Raw genomic sequence first — 19,852 nt, forward strand, 5'->3', positions numbered from 1 at the left:
ACATTTTTTGGTATTTGATGATGAAAGCGCAGCATAAACTCTCCCGCAGGCCCAAAGGTGATCAGCTGGGTGTTCATCCTGGAAGAAGCCACTACTGCCATCACAGCTGAAATGTTTCATCATGAGAGGAAGCAGCTCAGAGCTGCTGCAGATCTCCTCACTGCCAGAGGTCAAAGATCAGGGGTTTTCTTTTAATTTGCCACCCCTCTTATATATCGCGTTTAGAGAGCTTTCAGTGAGTAAATCAGCTTTCACCATGAGTCCCGCAGTGATCTGTGGTGTGTCGTCCACTGGAGTGCACTGCCACCTAGCGCTGGCGTTGGAGAACTGACTGGGGTTTTCTCGGCATGCATGAATAACATGCTCGTCCTTATTAGAGGTTTAAAATGATTCCTGTTGGTGTTTTGGGTCTCACTGGAAACAAGCTTCCTGCACGCACGCGAACATAAACGTGCTGCAGTCACAGTTCTGGATGTTTTACAGAAAGCAAACAGAAACTTTTAAAGATTTGAAGTTTCTTCATAGTTTTGAGTGAAGTTTTGTGGCACTTGCTGAGTCCCTGCACAGACCCCTTTTCGTATCCCTTTTCGCATCTGTCTGCACTCTCAGCACGATGGACAATAAACTCCAGAGATCAAAGGCGCCCCTGGCACCGTGTTATTACTCCGACTCCCGCACCGAAGGCCCCCCGGGCGCCCCGCATACCTTTCCAGGCTGGGCAGAGCCGGGGAGGCGCTCCAGCAGCCCTCGCCTGATCCGGTGGGTGTGCGCTTTTTCTTTTACTGTATTTAAGCTCTCACATTTGGCATCTGATAGCATTTTTCAGCACACCCACTGACATGGCGACCAACAACGAGACTCCTCTGGGCTCCACTGAGAACCCGATCAAGTTCAAGGACCAGGACTTTGAAACTCTCCAGGCAGAGTGTCTGAAGTCCAGCGTGCTGTTCTCTGATCCAACCTTTCCAGCGGAGCAGAAGTCCATCGGGACACCGGAAGACCCGGACCCTAAAAAGGCTATTCAATGGAAGAGACCCAAGGTGCGAAGGTTTGACCACTGACATGTTGTGCATGCGCATAAAAAGCCAGCGGTTTTGCAGAGGTTTAGGTGTTCGTGGGCTCATTTAGCATGATTCAAACAAAAACTCTGGAGTTAAAGAAAGTTTCTATGTTTTTCAGGTATGTGTTTCTAAATGTTTCCCCCACATTCTGCACATGAGCTCTCAGCAGCGCTGATGTGGATGTAAACAGATTTAACCAGGTGTGTCACAGGTGTGGAAAAACCTTGAGAAGAAGGAGTTGAGAAAGAACCAAGTGAGGGACAACTGGAAAGGGTTATACAAATCATCAAGAAAAGAGCCAAATGTCCATTCACATATCCTTAATCTAGTTTTATATTGACACCAAGTCACAAAGTAACCAAGTACATGAACAAAGAATAAAGGTTTGGACTTCAAAAGTAATTAAAAAATATATATATTTTCCAGGGAAATCCTTGTAAAACAGGGCCAGATAAATGATTCTGTAAAATGTCAGATAACTTAGTGTTTTTAATTAAAACTATCTTAAATGGTCAATCATTGAAGTTATTCTATATATTGTTTGTTATTCTAAACATATCACCATCATCTTCCTCACAGAAATTAAGATTTGAGCACAAAAAACAAATATAAGAACTAGGCACCGTCTGAAAAATGCCTGTCATGGCCACAATGAGTTTATGACAAAGTCGGAAACTCTCTGGTAGAATTAGTATAAAGGAAGTCAAAGTTTAATGGCTTCTTAAAGAGGATGCGGGGATCGCGGGAGGTAAAACATTCATGGTTATAACAGCAGAGTTTGTAAATTGTGCTCTTTTTGTTCTGTTTCTGTAGGAAATCAGTAAGAACGCTGTGTTTGTCGAGGACACGACTGCAACCACTGATATCTGTCAGGGCCAACTTGGTGAGTACATCTGGAACAAGAATAATCTTTTTATCTGCCAGCTGTTTATTATCAATCCCCAGGGATTGAGTGATGAAACCAGTCATGTGGAAATGTCTCAAACTGGGATTGCACAACACCCAGTTAAATGGATACAGGCGATTGAAGTAGCTGTACAACGGGGACAAACAGGCTCAGAGGGACCAAAACATCTAATGTGCAGCCAGAGGGAAAAGAGTCGTGTCTCTTTGTGGTCATCAAATCCTAAATCTGCTGGGGGTCGTTACCCCATCGAGCTGCAGCTTTATTAGTCTGCAGCATCAGCTAAAATATGCGTTTTTCAGTCTGTTTCCAATTTTGATGAAGTTTTCTGCAAAACAGCAAACTCGTCCTCCACCTCTGGGATTTCTACATTGATGATTTGTGTTGTCGGATGTGTGCGAGCATGTCACTGGCACCGATCAATTCCCCCTCCTCCTCCGCCTGCCTCTGTCTCCATGTCTACATTTGGGTTTCCTTTTAAGCTAAATCTCAGTCTGTGTTTTCCCATGATTTACACAGATGCTAACAGTTACTGCAACATCTGCAACACAGAACAGATGTTGGCTGCTGGAGAAGAATGTGGTTAATTACGTGTGTGACGGAGAGCTGCCAGTCTACCTAACATGAATGCGGGAGACCACCACCCTCTGAAATACTTAATAAATATAAAAAGTGATCACCTTTAAACTCGTCACACTCTTCTTCCTGTTTATCAGGTAACTGCTGGCTGCTGGCTGCCCTGTCCTGTCTGACCGCGCACCCCTCGCTCTTTATGAAGGTGGTGCCACCAAACCAAAGCCTGAGCGACCGTTACGCAGGGATCTTTCATTTCAAGGTAAGAACAGACTCTTTTTCTTACTAATGAGAAACGATGCTCACTCTTTCCCCCAAAACAGCATCTATATTATCCTCAATGCAAATTGCCCACAGACAATTCGAGGGAGGCCTATTTGCCATGCTGTTACGGAAGGCTAGCTTTCTTGGTCTGTGCAATTACCATCAGTAATGCGGGACATTTTAAGGTCGATGTGGACTGTAAACCAGCGTATACTGATTTAAGGTTTGACTGTCATCATCCAATGGAGCACAAACTGGGCGTTACATCAGGAAGTTACAACACAGAGCGAACGATCCCTAACCAGGGAACCAGCAGGAAGAACATCATGTCAAAGAGGCCCCGATTAAATTTGGTTTATTGTGGCTGAACTTTTGTGAGCGCTGTGAAAGCACCCAAAGAAGAAAGCTAACTGCTCCCTAAGCAAAAACCTTTAGTGATGCCTTATGTGTCAGGAGCATCAGAATAGCTGAGATGCATCTTTTCAAAACACTGTGTCTCTGTGGCGTTCAAACCTCAAATCCCTGCGCCAAAAACTGGTCCACCCCAAGTATTAGGTCACTCAAAACAAACAGACTAATATATTTTTTGCAATTAAATGCCAAGGGGATTGCTATGAATTATACTTTGTGGAAGCCAAACAACCTCAGGCAGGGCACAGAAGAGCTGCCCCATCAGGTCAGTACTCAACAGTCTGTTTACACCTGCAGGCCAGTGGCCACTCCTTCAGTGAGAATGTGCACATAGTGGAGAAAGGAACTCTCTGTGAGTGGTATTCACAGGCGTTAAACAACGGTCATGAAAATTTGCATATTAACAACCATAAAACTAACCTCACGGGCCATTGTTAGTCTGTGCTGCTGGTTTTGGTCATTACGTGTTTGTACTGGGAACTGAAGACGTGACTCAGACTGGTGAAAAGTTTCTCTGAGTACAGGTGAACGTGGATTACTGCAGTTTTAAGTCATATTTCATACAACGTGAAGCTCATTTTGTAAGTTATGGACACACATCGAACAGAGTATGCTTTGGTATAATCTATCCATTTTCTTCCACTTATCTGGGGCCGGGTCATGGGGGCTGCAGCCTAAGTAGAGAAGCCCAGACCTCCTTCTTCCAAGCCACCTCCTCCAGCTTGTCTGGGGGAACACCAACGCGTTCCCAGGCCAGCCGAGAGATATAATCTCTACAGCGTGCTCTGGGTTTGCCCGGGGGCCTCCTCCTGGTGGGACATACCCGGAATCGCCCAGGAGGCATCCTTGTTAGATGCCCGAACCACCTCAACTGGCTTCTTGCAATGTGGAGGGCCAGCGGCTCTACTCTGAGCCCCTCCTGGATGGCTGAACTTCTCAGCCTATCTCTAAGGGAGAGGCCAGCCACTCATTGGAGGAAGCTCATTTCTGTGCTTGTATCCGCGATCTTGTTCTTTTGGTCACTACCCACAGCTTGTGACCATAGGTGAGGGTCGGGAAGTAGACTGCAAATTGAGAGCATCGCTTTTACGCTCAGCTCTCTCTTCACCATGATGGACCAGTACAGCGTCTGCATCACTGCAGCCGCAGCACGACTCCGTCTGTCTATCTCTGGTTCCCTTCTCCCGTAACTCGTGAAAAAGACCCCGAGATACTTAAATTCCTCCACTTGGTCAGGAACTTGTCCCCGACCCAGAGTTGGCCGGGGACTTTAGTATAATCATGCAGAGGTTTCTCATGTCTGATCATAAAACAGCATGAGGGTAATCGAGCAGCTCAAAGTTGACAGGACTTAACAAATCATTAGGCAACAGTGAGTACGTCCGTTTTTGCATACAGCTTGTGTTGTTGACAGCACAGATTTGACTTAAATTTGCAGATTTGCAGGCCCAGAGCTGTATCAAGTTGCTTTATTTGAAGACACGATCACACATTTAGCCAAATGTGGAGCCAAAAGTGTCAATTAAAGTGTTTCCCTGAGTTCTTTTATTAAATCATTACACACAAAAACTTATCGTCATTTTTCAGCATAGATGTACACAAAACACATCAGTCTGTGGCCCTCGAGCTAGTTCATCTGCTGGTAGTTCTTGCCAAAGTTTGTGGTCACATATCGTTTTGCACAACATAACACGAGACTAAAAGCTTTTTGTCTGGTCCTGCTTGAGCGCCTTTGAAGAGCCATTTATTCTGACGAATGTGAGGCCTCCACAAACATAATTATATTTAGACACCCTTTAAATTTAAGGACAGATTGCCTGAACTAATTTATATTTTATCTGATTTGGCTCTATCCTTTGAAAAATGCTTTCTGTGAGTTGTCTTTTTGGTAAGCTGCTGTGCCACGGCTCTGGTATTTATTGAAGGCAGCTAAGACACGTATCAACTCATCCTGGAGTCATTTCTGCAAGGCCTCCAAGCTTGAGGGAGACAAACGTAAACCCAAATCTTTATCAGCTCATTAGAATTGGTGATTCTTATCTGGAGAGTTCAACACTTATTCTCTGGCTCTAACTTGCTCAAATCAATAAAATACTTCATAGACACATGAATCTTGCAAAAGCAGACACATCGGGAAGTGATTGTTTTGGCTCGAAGCTCTGGACCTTTAGAGACTGCCGTGGAGAATGTGGCGTGACTGAACAAGCAGGACGGAAGGACTGGAAAATGATTCTGCTCTGTCAGAGTAATTGGAGAGCAGTTCAGACATGCAGGTAGTGACTCCCCCGGGACACCTGTACACACACACACACACACACACACACACACACACACACACACCAGCCATGAAAGACCAGTGTAAGCCTGCTTTCAGCTACTGTTGTGTACACACCGTTAACAGTATGGTACACACCTCGAGCCATGACCAGTAACGACCTGACGAGCTGTTGTTTTTAAATTCTCCTTTATAAACCTTTTGAAGCTTCATATCTGGACAGCTGATAAGTCCCCTGATTGTTTCTTGTTGATGTGAAGCCATAATATTAAATTATAGCATTAATTGAGGCAAGACGATCTTACCTACAGGCAACAACACACCAGTTTAAAGTGCTTTCCATTACTTAATTTAATCATCAATCATTAATTTTTCTCTGTAACTGACGAAGGTCACGTTAATCGAAACGTTGTAAAAAAAAAAAAAGAAAAAAAAAAAGTAATGTTGAGCGGGACAGTGTGCAGAGATTATATTATATTATTATTATATTTTTCTCTCTCTATGCACCTGTCATTGATTCAGGTACGCTGAGTCTTCCTAAATTTGTTGCACGATTTAATTTAGTCGTTGCAACAGTTCAGAATAATCTTACACTGGTCTTTGGTCATCTCCTTTGTGTTTAAAGCAGTCTGCTCGGCTCCCATGGTTACTTGGACGTAAACTGACTGGTAGCTGACAAAAACGAAACTACTAACTGAAACATTTCAGTTATTCATCGATTTTCTTCAGCCTGCTAATTCAGGGTATTGTGGGGAGCAGATCTTACATGTGTGAACGGCAGGGTGCCCTCAACAGGCCACCGACATATCACAAGGCCACAGAGAGGCAGACAAATATTCACGCCTACAGTTTTTCACTAGTTAACCGAATGTGCACGTTTTTTGACTCTGGGAGGAAACTGGAATAACCAAGGGGACATGGACAACACCCAAATTCTGGCCAGTGGATTGAAACCCATGACCTATTTGCTGTGAGACAACAGTGCTACTAACCACTGTACCACCACACTGCTTGCATTTCAGTTACCTGAAATACAAATTAAGATAAGACTGAAAGCTAACTGAATTACTAACCAATATGGTCATTAAAGTTAAAATTTAGACAAAACAGCCACCCAGATGAGATTGATGGTGCAAATGTTTGACAGAAAATGTGGTTTATCCCAGGTGAACATTTGTGAGAACTGGGAAAGCACCCAAAGGAAACTGCTCCCTAACCAAAAACCTTAAAACCTTAAAATAATGATTTGATCTCTGGTTGTATTTGTAAGTCTGCTCACTCAGCGCTCCCCAACCTTTTTAGTGCCACGGACCGGTTTATGTCCGACAACCTTTTCCCGGACTGCCTTTAAAGTGTTGCGGATAAATACAACAAAATAAAACCAGTACAGGTACCACAAAAAATAAGATTTATTCATAACACATGGGAAAAGACGCAGGGAAACAGAGTTAACGATAAAAACGCTTAAAAAATAGCAACAAAAACCAATAAAAACCCCGAAAACCATAAATTTCACACTCGAGCCTCAAGTCTCGCGGTTCAGTACCAAACGACTCACGGACCAGGCCAGGGAACCGCTGCGCTCACTTACAAAGACATGAATATTCTCTCATTTTTTTGGTAGTTTCATTTTAATGGAGACAGACAGAATGTCATGAATTATAATAATGTATAATATAATATTATAAATTGATTTGCATGTCATTGAATCAAATAAGTATTTGATTCTCTACAACTCAACCAAAATTCTGGTTGCCTGATGGGCCAGTCTGCTTAAATCCTGCCTGACACGGTGAAGATGAGCATGAAAAAGGTGGTTGTTTAGCCCAAAATTACATGGGTGGAGTTTGTTAATGATATGAAGGCAGTTGGATCACAGTCACTATGAGCACCATTGGTAATACACTATGCTTAAGAAGGCACATGTACAGTCCCATCTTAAGTTTGCCAGTTAACTTCAAATTAGTCAGAGAAGTTCGTTGGACAAATCAAGCTCTTGGCACCAACTCAACACGCCATGTTAGGAGAAAGAGAAATGCTGAGTATGACCCAAGGAACACCATCCCCACAGTCAAGCATAGATGTGGGCACATTATGCTTTAGGGCTGTTTTTTTCCTAAGGCTACAGGATGACTTAACTGCACTGAGGGACCAATGGATTTGGCCATGTACCATAAAATCTTGGAGGAGAACCTTCCCTTAGCCAAAACACTGAAGATGGGTTTTGAGTGGATTTTCCACCATGAAAGTGACTCAAAACCTACCACAACAAAGGAGTGGAAAAAGAACAAGCACACTGAGGTCATGGAAAGGCCTAGCCAGCCTCCGGGCTTTAACTTCCTATAGAAAACCTGTGGAGGGAGCTGAAGCTTCAAGTCACCAAGCAGCAGCCAAGAAATCTAAAGGTTCTGCAAAAAGGCCTGGGTGAATATCCCCTCTAAAATGTGGTGACCAAATCTAGTGACCATTTACAAGAAACATCTTACCGCTGTGCTCACCAACAAGGATTTCTCCATCAAGTACTAAGTCATGTTTTACTTTAATATCAAAGACTTGTTTAATTTAATGACATAAAAATAAATGAATAACTTTTATGTAATGTGTTTTGTGATATTTTGTCTCTCTCCATTAAAATGAAACTACCATGGACACTGTTCATTTCTTTTTATGTGAGCAAACTCTGCGATCCGATAATTATTTCCCCCACTGTATTACTGTGAGTCAGCTGCCTTCACAGTATATTGTGTTTATATTGAAATCTCTGTTCTGAATGTATTAAATTTGCACTGACAAATACCACCTATATCATTTTAAAAGACCTAAGCTAATGCTAATGAAAGAAAAAGCTACTCTCAGCTGCTCCCATGTTTACGAGGGGTCACCACAGAGGTTGGCTCAACATGTTTGCCTTGGCAGAGCTGCCCATCATAAACACTTGCAAATAGTCCTGTCACCAAAAGTATCAACATGGAGACAGAATACGGCAGTACGGAGCCTTTCACTCAGTGAGGCCAGCCTGACACAGACAAACTGCAGAGTCTAAAGGTGGGGGTGTTGTGCATCCCTAATAGTTCGTTTCTACTGACCCCAGCTGGCCAAAAGAAATCAGTTGATTCTAATGTTCACGTTCTCACTCAGTTTTCTTCCTCATTACAGTTCCTCCTGACTCATTACATCCTCTCCTCCTCTCTTCTCACGTCTCCCTCTTCTGTCGCCGTCTCTCTCTCCTTCCCTCCCTCTGTGCAGTTCTGGCAGTATGGTGAGTGGGTGGAGGTGGTTGTGGATGACAGGCTGCCAGTACGCGAAGGCCGTCTGCTCTTCAGCTACTCTCGCACCCGCAATGAGTTTTGGAGCGCCCTGGTGGAAAAGGCCTATGCCAAGTCAGTTTCCACAACCAGCATATGTTTCTGGGTTGTAATGTCTGAGATCACCCACTCCTTTTCTGTCTGTGTTATGTCGCTAACAGAGATAGCCACTTTTCTCACCTCCCATATGTAGGTTAATCGGATCTTACGGGAGCCTGAAGGGAGGCAACATTTCAGAGGGGATGGAGGACTTCACTGGAGGCATCGCCCGCTCGCTGGAGATCTCTTCTCGTACCCCTCGAGTCCTCTGGAGGTCCTTGGCTGCTGCTCTGTCCCGAGGGAGCCTGCTCAGCTGCTTCATCCAGGTACACTCAGCACCAAACTCCAGATGTTGACACTCACGCACGTGGATGTTAACCTGTGTTTGTCTTCACAGGCCAAGAGCGCCTCAGATATCGGCAAGGTGACAGGAGAGGGGCTGATAAAGGGCCATGCTTACGCCATAACTGACGCTGACAAGGTATCACGAAGATGAGTTTCATTAGTGAGCACAATTTTCACGCTATCTCACATTATATCATTTTATTCTAAGCTGATGAAATTTAATGTGACAATAAATGTAATCTCATTTATATTATATCTTGGAATGTAATTGACTCATAATCCGCTCTACTTTGATGGAATGTCGTCTAATCTTGCGTCAAATTAAAAAAAGATCAAGATGAACGAGAGCACTCAGAGGGCTAAACAAAAACTTTAATGTTTTATGATGTTTTTATTACAACATGCTGATGCTGGCGTCACTGTGACGTCGCAGGGTGTCGTATTGAAAACATAAAAAGGTTGTTGTACAGCTCTCTCCATATCCTTTCATACGATATGTTACTCGATATGGTTTCTTGAAATTTTTCTCAAGGTCAACTTTGATCTTGGGTGCTAACAGTGAAGGTCGAACTCAAATGCTTAGCCAACCTTGGTATTCATGTCCCTCAAGGCCTAGAATATTGCGAAGTTTGAAGACGATCCTCCAAAATTGTGGGTAATATAAAGTTTTTACTGATTTTCACCTAAATGAAATCAACTCAAGTTATTGGTATCTACCATCACACAAAATTTAAAAACGATATCTTGAAATCTGTGGATGCTAGACTGCTAACAAGCAGACAGACAAACAAATGGAACTGATTACAGAACAATCAACTTTATTGTAATTTAATGTCTGTCAGTCTACTATGATCTGTTCTTGTAAACAGACTAGATCTTACACAGCACTTTCATAGTCCGATCATTTTTTCATGGAATTATACATTTTAAGACTTTTTCTCGAATCTTGATATAAATAACAACATAGTGAAAAATTATCCTTTCAAAATAAGACTTCATGTGTGTTTTATAAGCTTCTTTTTTGTTGTTTAAATTTTAGTTGACAAAACCATCAGATGAGATTTTGCTGCTGAGGCTGAGAAACCCCTGGGGTTTTATCGAATATTGCGGACCTTGGAGTGACAAGTGAGTGTGCATGTTACACAAAGAGAGCACGCCCACTTGCAGTTTACAGAACATCCACGGATGTCGAGTTTGTCTCTGCGTGTGCGTGACTGCAGGGGGAAAGAGTGGGAGAACGTGGACCCGACAGAGAAGGAAAGGATCGAGGTGAAATGCGTTGAAGACGGAGAGTTCTGGTAAGAAGAAGAAACATAAAACTTAAACCAGTGAATAAATCTCTTGCGGCTTTAAGAGCTCTGATGCGAGTAGCCGTCTCTGTTAGGATCAGTGCCGAGGACTTCTCCAACCTCTTTGATGTTGTGGAGCTCTGCAGCGTCAATCCAGACTCTTATGATGAAGAAAGCACACCTGCCAGCTGGGCCATCACCGAACACAAAGGCTGCTGGCTGCCGGGGAGTTCTGCTGGCGGTAGCCGCAAACATAACAGTACGGTTCAAATCTGGATCACTGTTCATTCAAGCTTTACTGGGATCCTTTCTGTTGCCAGATGTTGCTGTCTCTGCTTTTTTCCCCCCAGAAACATTCTGGAAAAATCCCCAGTATACACTGGTCCTCAAAGAGAAGGACGAGAATGAGGATGAGGACGATGACGACGACATGGGGGACGATGGCGAGGATGACAATGATGAAATGGAAGATCAGACTGTGACCCCAGATTCGAAGAAGAGAGCCGAGAAGCAGAAGCAGAAGCAGAAAGTCAAACGTTGCACGGTGCTGGTGGAGCTGCTGCAGAAAAACCGAAGGCAGAGGGATAAACTCAACTTCATGTACATCGGCTTTCACGTCTATAAGGTGCCATATTTATCCAGCTTTAACGTTTCAGCATCTTAACTCTTTTTCTTGACACACTCATGTGACTCTTTCTTTGTTTTTTCCAGGTTCCTTCTGAGGTAAATATCTACCAATTATCAATAATTTATATAAAATCAAATTAACATGAGAACTATTTTCATTTCTCAGTAACTGTTTATTTTTTTCACATAACTGCAGAACACTTGTCTGGACCGCAGCTTCTTTATGAAGAATCGCCCAGCGTGTCGTTCTGGGAAGTACAAAGCTCAAAGGTATAAGATGAAACTACGAAGAGACTGCATGTTGCTCTTTCAAACACAAAGAGAGCTACGCGTTCACACGATAATCCCAACAGCTGCAGATCCTGATGCTGTCGTGAATGTTTGAGACACTTTTAGTCCTAATTTTGAGTAATACCTGAGCTGACTCTGAAGTTAATTTTTATGTAAGAGAATTTTGAACAGAAAAGAGATTTAAAAACAACAACAACAGAAAATTAGTCAGCCAGAGGAGCTACAGTCTGTATCATATGCTCAAAATCGTTAAGGGAAGACTCGATTATTAAAGTATAACACACAGTTAGTTAAACTTAAGGGAGATCGGTCTGTCCAGTCAGGAAACAGAAACCATTCCCTTTCCCCTGCTTTGGAGCAAATGAAAATGACAGCAGATGCACTGGAGAGGCAACAGGACAACATTCAAAATTACTTTGAAGGTGATGACCATTGCTCTCTCCTCATTCCTCCTGAGTGATTTTCTCCAGGTTTGCTTTTTGCTAGTGTCTTTGTCACGACTGGTAACATGATACAGTACCTGCAGCGCATTCAGCTTGCACAGATACTCAATGCTGGAACATCAAGAGTGTGGAGGAAAAGATGAGGAGAGACAGACATGTCCACAGATGGGCCAGCCCCGGAACTGGTATCTGCTTGATGGTGCAATGAGGAACAGAAGCACTACCAGAATGCCTGTGCTCCAGACCAATTCACCGGAGAGCACCACTGGTCTCGTTGCCTCTTCACATTTTGATATTTGTCATGTCCACTCCAGATTTGTGTCTCTTACCTGGACTAGTTGATCGGGACCGTCCTGGTCCTGATCCGGTCCTGATCACTCTATTACTACGAGTAATCCATCACGCTCCTTTCTGAGCTGAGTGGCTTCTGTCATATTTCAGGCCTGCTTGAAATATGAATATTCAGGCCAGAACATAGTGACTGAGTGTGGTGGTCTCTGCCAGGTGACTCTTGGAAAAACCTGGCAGAAACCTCTTGTGGTCAAACCATATCTTCATTTATGATATACTGAGGTGTCAAAACTTGTCATTAAGCCTACAATGGAGGTTGCCAAATGCTGCCTTTATGGGGGGAAAGAGTTAAAGGAGGTCTGACCCTGAAACTACACTTATGAAGTCTGTTTCTGACAGTTTGGTCAGGATGTGGGCATCCTGCTGGGGATAATTTTGTTGAGCTTCTGGTTGTTTTCACAAAAAGGAGTATTTACTGGTACTGCTGCTGCCTCTATGGTTCTTTCCAGCTCTCCTCATCTCTGAAATCTCCTCCATACTTGTGTGAGTGTGCTGGTAGAAACAGTAAATATGGATGTGCCATTCTGGAGAAGCTATGTGAAGCAGGTGCAGGTACAGTGACAGGAACGGGGGATGGTCTTGTTGTTGCCTCTCCAACAAACGCTGTGGGATTTCCAAAGCAGGTGAAATACATTCACAATGGTTTATGCTTCCTAGAAGGGACCAACAGGGAAGTTTATCTGACTTTGTGTGGTCGAGTGGTCGATCATCACCTTAATGTTTTTGAGCAGGGTATGTGTGACATGTTTTGTGCATAGAATCGTTTAGCTTATTTGTTAGAATCAGTAAACATGCTGTTTGTCCTGCAGAGGTGTGTGGAGAAAGATGCGCCTGGATCCAGGTACTTACGTCATTGTGGTATCCACCTACCGACCCAACATCCCTGGAGAGTTCTTCGTCCGCACTTTCTCCAAGATCGGAAACACTCTCGAGTAAGATGGAGGAAATTTAGCTTTCATTCCCCCAAAAGATTCCAAAGCAAGGATAAAGAAAAACATTCTGCATAGTCTGATGTCAGAAAACAGAGAAAAAACTACTTCTGATAGCATGTGTGAATTATTGTGTGTGCGTCTCCCTGCGTCTGCACTCGTCATAGATATTCTGACAAATTATAAACTCACTTCCCGAGGGCTCAGCTGCACGCCTGAATCACCTGCCGCAACACTCACACTGAACAGCACAGTCATAGTCACCCACACTTCCCTGTACCTATCAGAGGCTGAATTATATGTTAAATATAAAACACTGCAAGCAGCTTATAAAACAAGCTGGCACCATACCAATACCCTGTGAAAAAAAGCTATTTTAGCTTGATGTAAATTAAACTGTGAAGTACTTGTAGTAATGCACTGTTTTCTTGTACACTGCCTGATGTTAGAGGTTTTGGGGAAACTTTTTTATCCCATAACAAAAGACCAGCTCAAAAAAATAAAGTACGATGGCTGGTCATAGATTAGAGGCCTTGTGCAACCACGCTGACGCGTTCAGGTGTGTGTTTATGCAATTAAATCTGCACACGCTCAGTTTAAATGAGTCAGTTAAAAAAAATGATGAAGTTTCCTGCAGGAGTATTAACAGTAGAGACCCCGAAGTACAGTAATACCTATATTTTTTATCAGGTTACATAAGATAATAACAGGCGTGCAGGCGCTTTGCAGTCATTATGCATTGTGAGTCATTTTTTGGCTTTCAACCAAGGAGAAATTAGACTGCAGGACCTCTGATTGTTATAGTATTGCTAGTGCTACTTAAGTAGCCTAAAGTATCTTAGTGCTTTACTGCAGTTATTTTTGTGCAAATGAGTCAGCCAGATTTTTTTACAAGTACAACAATCTGACATGGCCTCTGTGTTCCAGGACTCAAGACTTTGCCTGCACCTCCAGCTTCTCACAAGTGAGTTCACAGACTTCTTCGGTACACATTACAGTACTAGATGCTAACAGGTGCTAAAAGCTGTAGTATGTTTATATTTGTTTTGTTTTTCTATCAGGTGATGACCGCTCCTGTCACCTCAAAGGATCAAGAGAGAGTGGAGATGACTTTTGACAAGCAGGCTGGCCTAGTAAGAATAATAGCACTCAAACACTTCAGGCTCACAAAGTAAAGAAAGCTTTGAAGCTTTTTTTAAGAAAAAAAACTGTTTCTCAACTGTGCAGGATGACAGGCTGAACGTCAAAGACATCATGAAGCTGTTCAACTCAGGTCAGAGCATCCACTGCATTACCAGAAGTCAGTTTTAGTAGTAGTCTGTATTTATGTGTAATACCTACAGTGGCCACCAGATGGGAGCAAAGCAGCTCCTTCATAGGTTTGAACAGTGCAGCCACAGAGGTCGCCAGTCTAGACAGAGGCTCATACACAGTCAGATGAAGTAAATTGAACTCAGTTGAGTAATGAAAAGTGACGACACTTGTCCTCACCTTCACCTTTCCTCTGCTAAATCCAATTTAAACCCTTGTTTTCTCCCTCTCCATCAATCTGTGCCTTTCTTCCCTAATCACAGTTCTTGAGAAAGATTACCATCTGCCTTTGGAGACGTGCAGAGAGCTCATCTTTGGAGAGGATGTATCCTTTTGTCCTCAGTTTATTCTTTAACATCACTCGCATACCAGTCTTTTTGCTTGCGGTGCACTGCGATCCTTGCTGACACTGTCTGCGCTGTAGGCACGTCCTCGTGCTCTTCACGTTACAGCTGCAGCTGTTAGAAACCAGACTGACCTTTGCTTGTTTCACGCTTCCTCGGGGCAGACGCTTGCTGACTTCTGCAGCTGAGTCATTGTTTCACCCTGCTGTTCACTATCACGCTCCTTCCTTATAACTTTATCTCTCTGTCTTCTGTCCTGTTGAGATGTCCTTAAACTCTGCTGGCAGACTAAAGGGCGCTGCGCTCTCAGCCGTGAGCAAGCAGGAACCCTGCTGGCCAGTGTGCGCAATCTGCAGGTACAGCTCAGTCTGTGCGCACATGTGTGTGTCTGTGTGTCTGTGTGTGTGTGTGGATGAGAGTCATGTCAGTGTTACTGATGCTGGTCTCTTTTTCAGTCCATCTTTTCTCAGTTTGATGAGGATTCTTCTGGAAGCATGAGTCGCTTTGAACTCAGCTCAACACTGCAGGCTGTTGGTATGCACACACACACACACACACACACACACACTCATTTTCATATCTTAGTGAGGACATCTAATTAACATTAGGCTTTCCCTAGTCGTTTAATCTAACCCTAGCCCCTATCCATCAAAAATGAATGCCTAACCCTTAGACTAAACCTAACCATAACCTAATTGTAACCCTGACACTAAAACTGCATTTTGAGCCTCAAAAATGCCTTAAAACTTGTGAGGATGGCATTTTGTCCCCATAAGTGACTGTTGGTCACCACAAGTATAGTGACATGCCAGTTTTCTGTCCTCAAAAAGATGTCTAAACATGTACACACACACACAGTTTGGGTTTACACCTTCGCTCATCCCTGTTTTCCAGGATTCCAGTGCGATAACAAGGTGGTTGAGCTGCTGTCTGAGCGGTTCACATCTGGAGAGCTGGACATGCCCTTCCACGGCTTTATGTCATGTGTCACCAGGCTGCGCAAGCTTTTTGGTAACACACACAAACACACACTTGTGTGTACATCTATCATCCATGTGCACTCTACTGTGCTATGTTAGCGCATCCATTACTGTTATTGTGCACAACTAATGCAACTCAGTGCAATCAGGCATGTAGACGTGGTCAAGATGACCTGCTGAAATCCAAACTGAGCATCAGAATGGGGGAAGAGTTTTTCTGGTAGTGTATTAGAGAAACTGTTCATGTACTGAGAGTTTCCCAAAAATAACACCTCTAGGGTTTACAGAGAATGGTTCAAAAAAAGGAAAATATCCAGTGAGCAGCAGTTCCCTGTGTGAAAATACCTTGTTGATATAAGAGGTAAGATGAAAATGGACAGAGTGCTTCAAAATGACAGGACAGTAACTTAAATAACCACTTGTTACAATGAGGGTATGCAGAGGGGCATTTCTGAATGGACAACATATCAAACCCTTAAAGCAGAAGACCACACTGAGAGCCCCTCTGTAAACTAAGGCTACAATTCTCACAGGCTCAACAAGGCTGGACAGAAGTTTGGAAAAATGTTGCCTGGCCTAATGCATCTTGATTTCTGCTGCAACATTAAGATAGTATGGTCACTGTTTGGAGTAAACGTCATGAAAGTATGGATCCATCCTGCATTGTACATCTATTCCTTATTGGTTCTCAGAGAAATTTAGAATTCAGCTTAAAACCCTGTCATTAACATATGTAGCCTACATGGACAGGCTTATATCAGAGCCACTGAGCCACGTTCTTCAATCGCGATCACACTTTTTAGGCTGTTGGCTTTCACCCATTATTTTTGGCCTATTGCTCCTTTGCCTAATCACAAAAATCCAGGTGTGAAAACGGGTGTGGGTCACAATCAGCCAAGGTTTCGGGTGAACCCGCTGTGAGACCTTGCTGCACCTTACCACATGACTAACTCAGAACAAATGCTCCGAGATTTGAGTCGGCGTTAAGGCGTCTGGGAAGAGATGTCAAAACTGGATTACAAATGGCAGACAGTTGGTGTTGTAAGCCACCCCCTCACTTCAAAGAGGGTCGTTCACTCCTCTTTCTGCTGATGGTTGCTTTTAGAAAGATAACACATCATGTCATAAAGCTCAAATCATAGAGTGCCTTTGGGATGCGATGGCCCAGGGGATTCACATCATGTATGTGCAGCCGACAAATAGCACCTTGTTGAGTCCGGGCCATAAAAAAATTAAAGGGGTTGTCAAGGAAGAAGAGGTCCAACGTGGTAAAAGTAAAGTGTACCTGATGAAGTGTCCAGTAAAATTAGAATATCTTCTTTTTTTATTTATATATCAAGTGATGGATCAATTAAGAAAAGCCCAGTTTACTTACAGTGTACCTCCGCATGGCAATCATGCTTGTATAATGAAATAAGAGAGATTTTTAATAAATAGAAAAATTAATGAATTAGTTAAAAACAAAAAGAACAAACAAGGTATCAGCTGTCGTGCCAGATGCCCTGATGTAAGTACTTGGTCTCAACTTGGCCACCTCAGTGAAAACCATCTGGCTCTGATGAGTCGAGTGTTGAGCCTCTGCAAATATATCACATGCAGTCATCTCCTCCCCTTTTCCCCCAGCTCTGTATGAGTCTGAGATCAGCCAGGAGGTGAAAGACAGAGGGATCAACTCTGTGAGTATCAAACATGCTCGGTTATGCACTGACCCCGGACCTGAACAGGCTTTTCATTTTCTGCTCGTGTCAATCCACAGTGGCTGCTTCAGTTTCTGACAGTGTGACGGCGTTTCATGAAAAGCTGTTCCACACGGACCCCGATGAGCTACCGGAGAAATATGAGAGAAGCTGCTCTCGCTTGCTTGCTGTTATATTCTTGCATTCTTGCTTAACTGAGTAGTCCTACAATTTGTAATCAAATCCAGTTATGTTACTCCACATGTAATAAAAGCAGTTTTAGAACCGATATGTCCTCCGTGCTTTTGTCTTTTGCGTCAAACAGCGACAAAAAATGTTTTAAAAAGCTCTCAAGTCCCTCTTTCAGAACATAAAAGTGCCAAAATGATTTTGAAATGGCAAAAGAAAATATGTTTCTAATTCTTACAGTTGAATTAAATGGTACAGATGACTTCAATTACCCACATGGTGAAAAGAAAAACACACTTCAACCCCAACACCTTACTCATCCACTCACACACAAGCGTACCCTGAGATATATGCACTTATTAACACACACACACATTCAGAGCGAGTACTGCCTGCCCCACCGAGGGTGTGAGGGTGATGTCTCAGCTACACGCACCATCTCTATTCTTATCACACTGACGCCACGTACAGCGTCAACACACATTCGCCCCCTCCTCCACTACGTTCCCTCACTCCCTCCATCCATCCCTCACCCTTTCTCCACCCTCCTGTTCTCTCTAGTAAGTGTCTGAGTCTCACAATCTGCATCCTCCTCCTCCTGCTGGTACATGCTGGCTGCTCTCACTCTCTCTCTCTCAAACACACACACAGGTGCGCACACACTCATGCGCATGCAAGCGAGCAAATGTCCTTTCTACACATGCTGCTATTAATAGCCCCCTTACTCACACACCACCTCCTGTTCATCCTTAGGTGAGTACACACAGGTTGCCCTCGGCAACCGTCCATTTACATTGTGATAGAGAGAGGAGGAGACAAAAGCAAGGGAGAGGGGAGAGGCAGACAGGAAGGACCCATAGAGAGTGGTTCTTATGATTGCTCTCTGTGTACGGCATCTTCTTCACAAACACCTACTTTATTCAGTTATTTATTTATTTTCCTGCTTTCAAACCGTGAGGCTTCCTCTTATCTGAGTGTTTTTATCCTGGAGAGGGTTTATAAAACAAGCAACAAGAAACTAAACTGATAGCGTGCAGCCAGGTTAGCAGCTTCTGGAGCCTGCATTGAGGCACAATGGTGCAAAACGACATTGTGCTAACAGAAAGACGATGTGTCATGTTGATGTTTCGCAGAAAAGTGAGAGAAAAACTTCACTTATTTTGTAAAGAATGAATCAGGCAGAAGCTGATGGTTACTGAGTCCTTCAGCAGTACTGCATGTACCTGGGAATGGTTATATTTTTTGAGGTTTGGATTCTTATTTTCTATTATTTGCGTTTACTGTTTTGCGTATAAAATCTTTGGCTTCCTGCTTTCAGTTTATTCTTCATGTGATTAATTCATTTTTATTATATCATATTGGTTTCCATCTTTGGTTATTCATACCACCCCAATTTTTCTTTGTATCGTCCTAAATTTGAGTTTTCGTGTCCATTTTGTTTCCTGTTAAACTTTGATTGTCTGGCTCCCCTCGTGTGCTGCCTCGAGGTTAGATTTTCAGACTTTGCCTTCAGCCAAGTAAAAGTCTTGCTTCTTGTTATTTTGTCTACCTGAGTCCTGCATTCGGGTCCTCCTCACTTCAGACTTCATGACAAATTTCCTCTTAACTCTCATCCAGGATTTGTGATATTTACTAAAGGACCACTTTACTCTCTCATATTGAACTGAGCCTCAATAAAGTCTAGGGTCGCAGACCTCTTCCTTTCTTTGTGTAACAGGTGGAGGAGCACACCTGTAGGCACTCGGTTAATTGTTTACAAGGCTTAGTGAGCTAATATTAGTTGTTGTGTACAGCAGATAAGCATATACTTTTAGGTGTGGTTTGGGGCTAAACGTTTCTCTTTTAAAGATTTGATCACTGTGTATTTCCAATCAGTTTAACTGACTCAAATGAATTTACCTCTGTGGACTCCACATTTGTTTGTCTGAACTTTGAGCCAGTTGATAACACAGGGATCATGAATGTGTGCACCAAGTTCACGATAATGAAATATCTGAGCCATTTTACTCAAAACTGCAAATGTGAATTTCATGGTTGTGTGAGAAGAAAAGTCAGGAGGCTACACACAAGTGATGGGGATCCATTATCTGGGGACCATGATTTGTTTTTACTGATTAAAGTTTATTACATTTATTGCTTCAGTTCATAATTAGAAGACAGCAGATAAAATTAGAAAGAATAGAGAAAAAACAATTCATAAAATAGTAAATAATTTAAGTAAAATAACTAAAAATACATGTTATAT

At 43.0% G+C, this 19,852-nt stretch overlaps 1 protein-coding gene across 2 annotated transcripts; it reads left to right on the forward strand.

Moving 5' to 3' along the window:
• The first annotated feature begins 613 nt into the window (after window positions 1–613).
• Window positions 614–17,707, forward strand: capn12 (calpain 12). 2 transcript variants are annotated; one of them, XM_087851005.1, is made up of 23 exons: window positions 614–759; window positions 827–1,040; window positions 1,875–1,944; window positions 2,682–2,800; window positions 8,735–8,868; window positions 8,987–9,158; window positions 9,230–9,313; window positions 10,217–10,302; window positions 10,398–10,475; window positions 10,562–10,725; window positions 10,817–11,091; window positions 11,178–11,189; window positions 11,290–11,363; window positions 12,988–13,110; window positions 14,035–14,071; window positions 14,169–14,240; window positions 14,335–14,380; window positions 14,682–14,743; window positions 15,050–15,118; window positions 15,218–15,296; window positions 15,657–15,773; window positions 17,366–17,418; window positions 17,499–17,707. In XM_087851005.1, the coding sequence occupies exons 1-23, from the start codon at window positions 614–616 to the stop codon at window positions 17,523–17,525; spliced, it is 2,313 nt and encodes a 770-aa protein (XP_087707131.1). In that variant the 3' UTR covers window positions 17,526–17,707. The 2 variants fall into 2 exon arrangements, with proteins under 2 accessions (XP_087707131.1, XP_006795419.2); XM_006795356.3 differs by lacking the exon at window positions 614–759 and having other exon boundaries at window positions 766–1,040.
• The last annotated feature ends 2,145 nt before the right edge of the window (window positions 17,708–19,852 follow it).

This window comes from Neolamprologus brichardi, chromosome 14, assembly GCF_056152115.1.
Source record: "Neolamprologus brichardi isolate AB-2024 chromosome 14, ASM5615211v1, whole genome shotgun sequence".
Taxonomy (NCBI): domain Eukaryota; kingdom Metazoa; phylum Chordata; class Actinopteri; order Cichliformes; family Cichlidae; genus Neolamprologus; species Neolamprologus brichardi.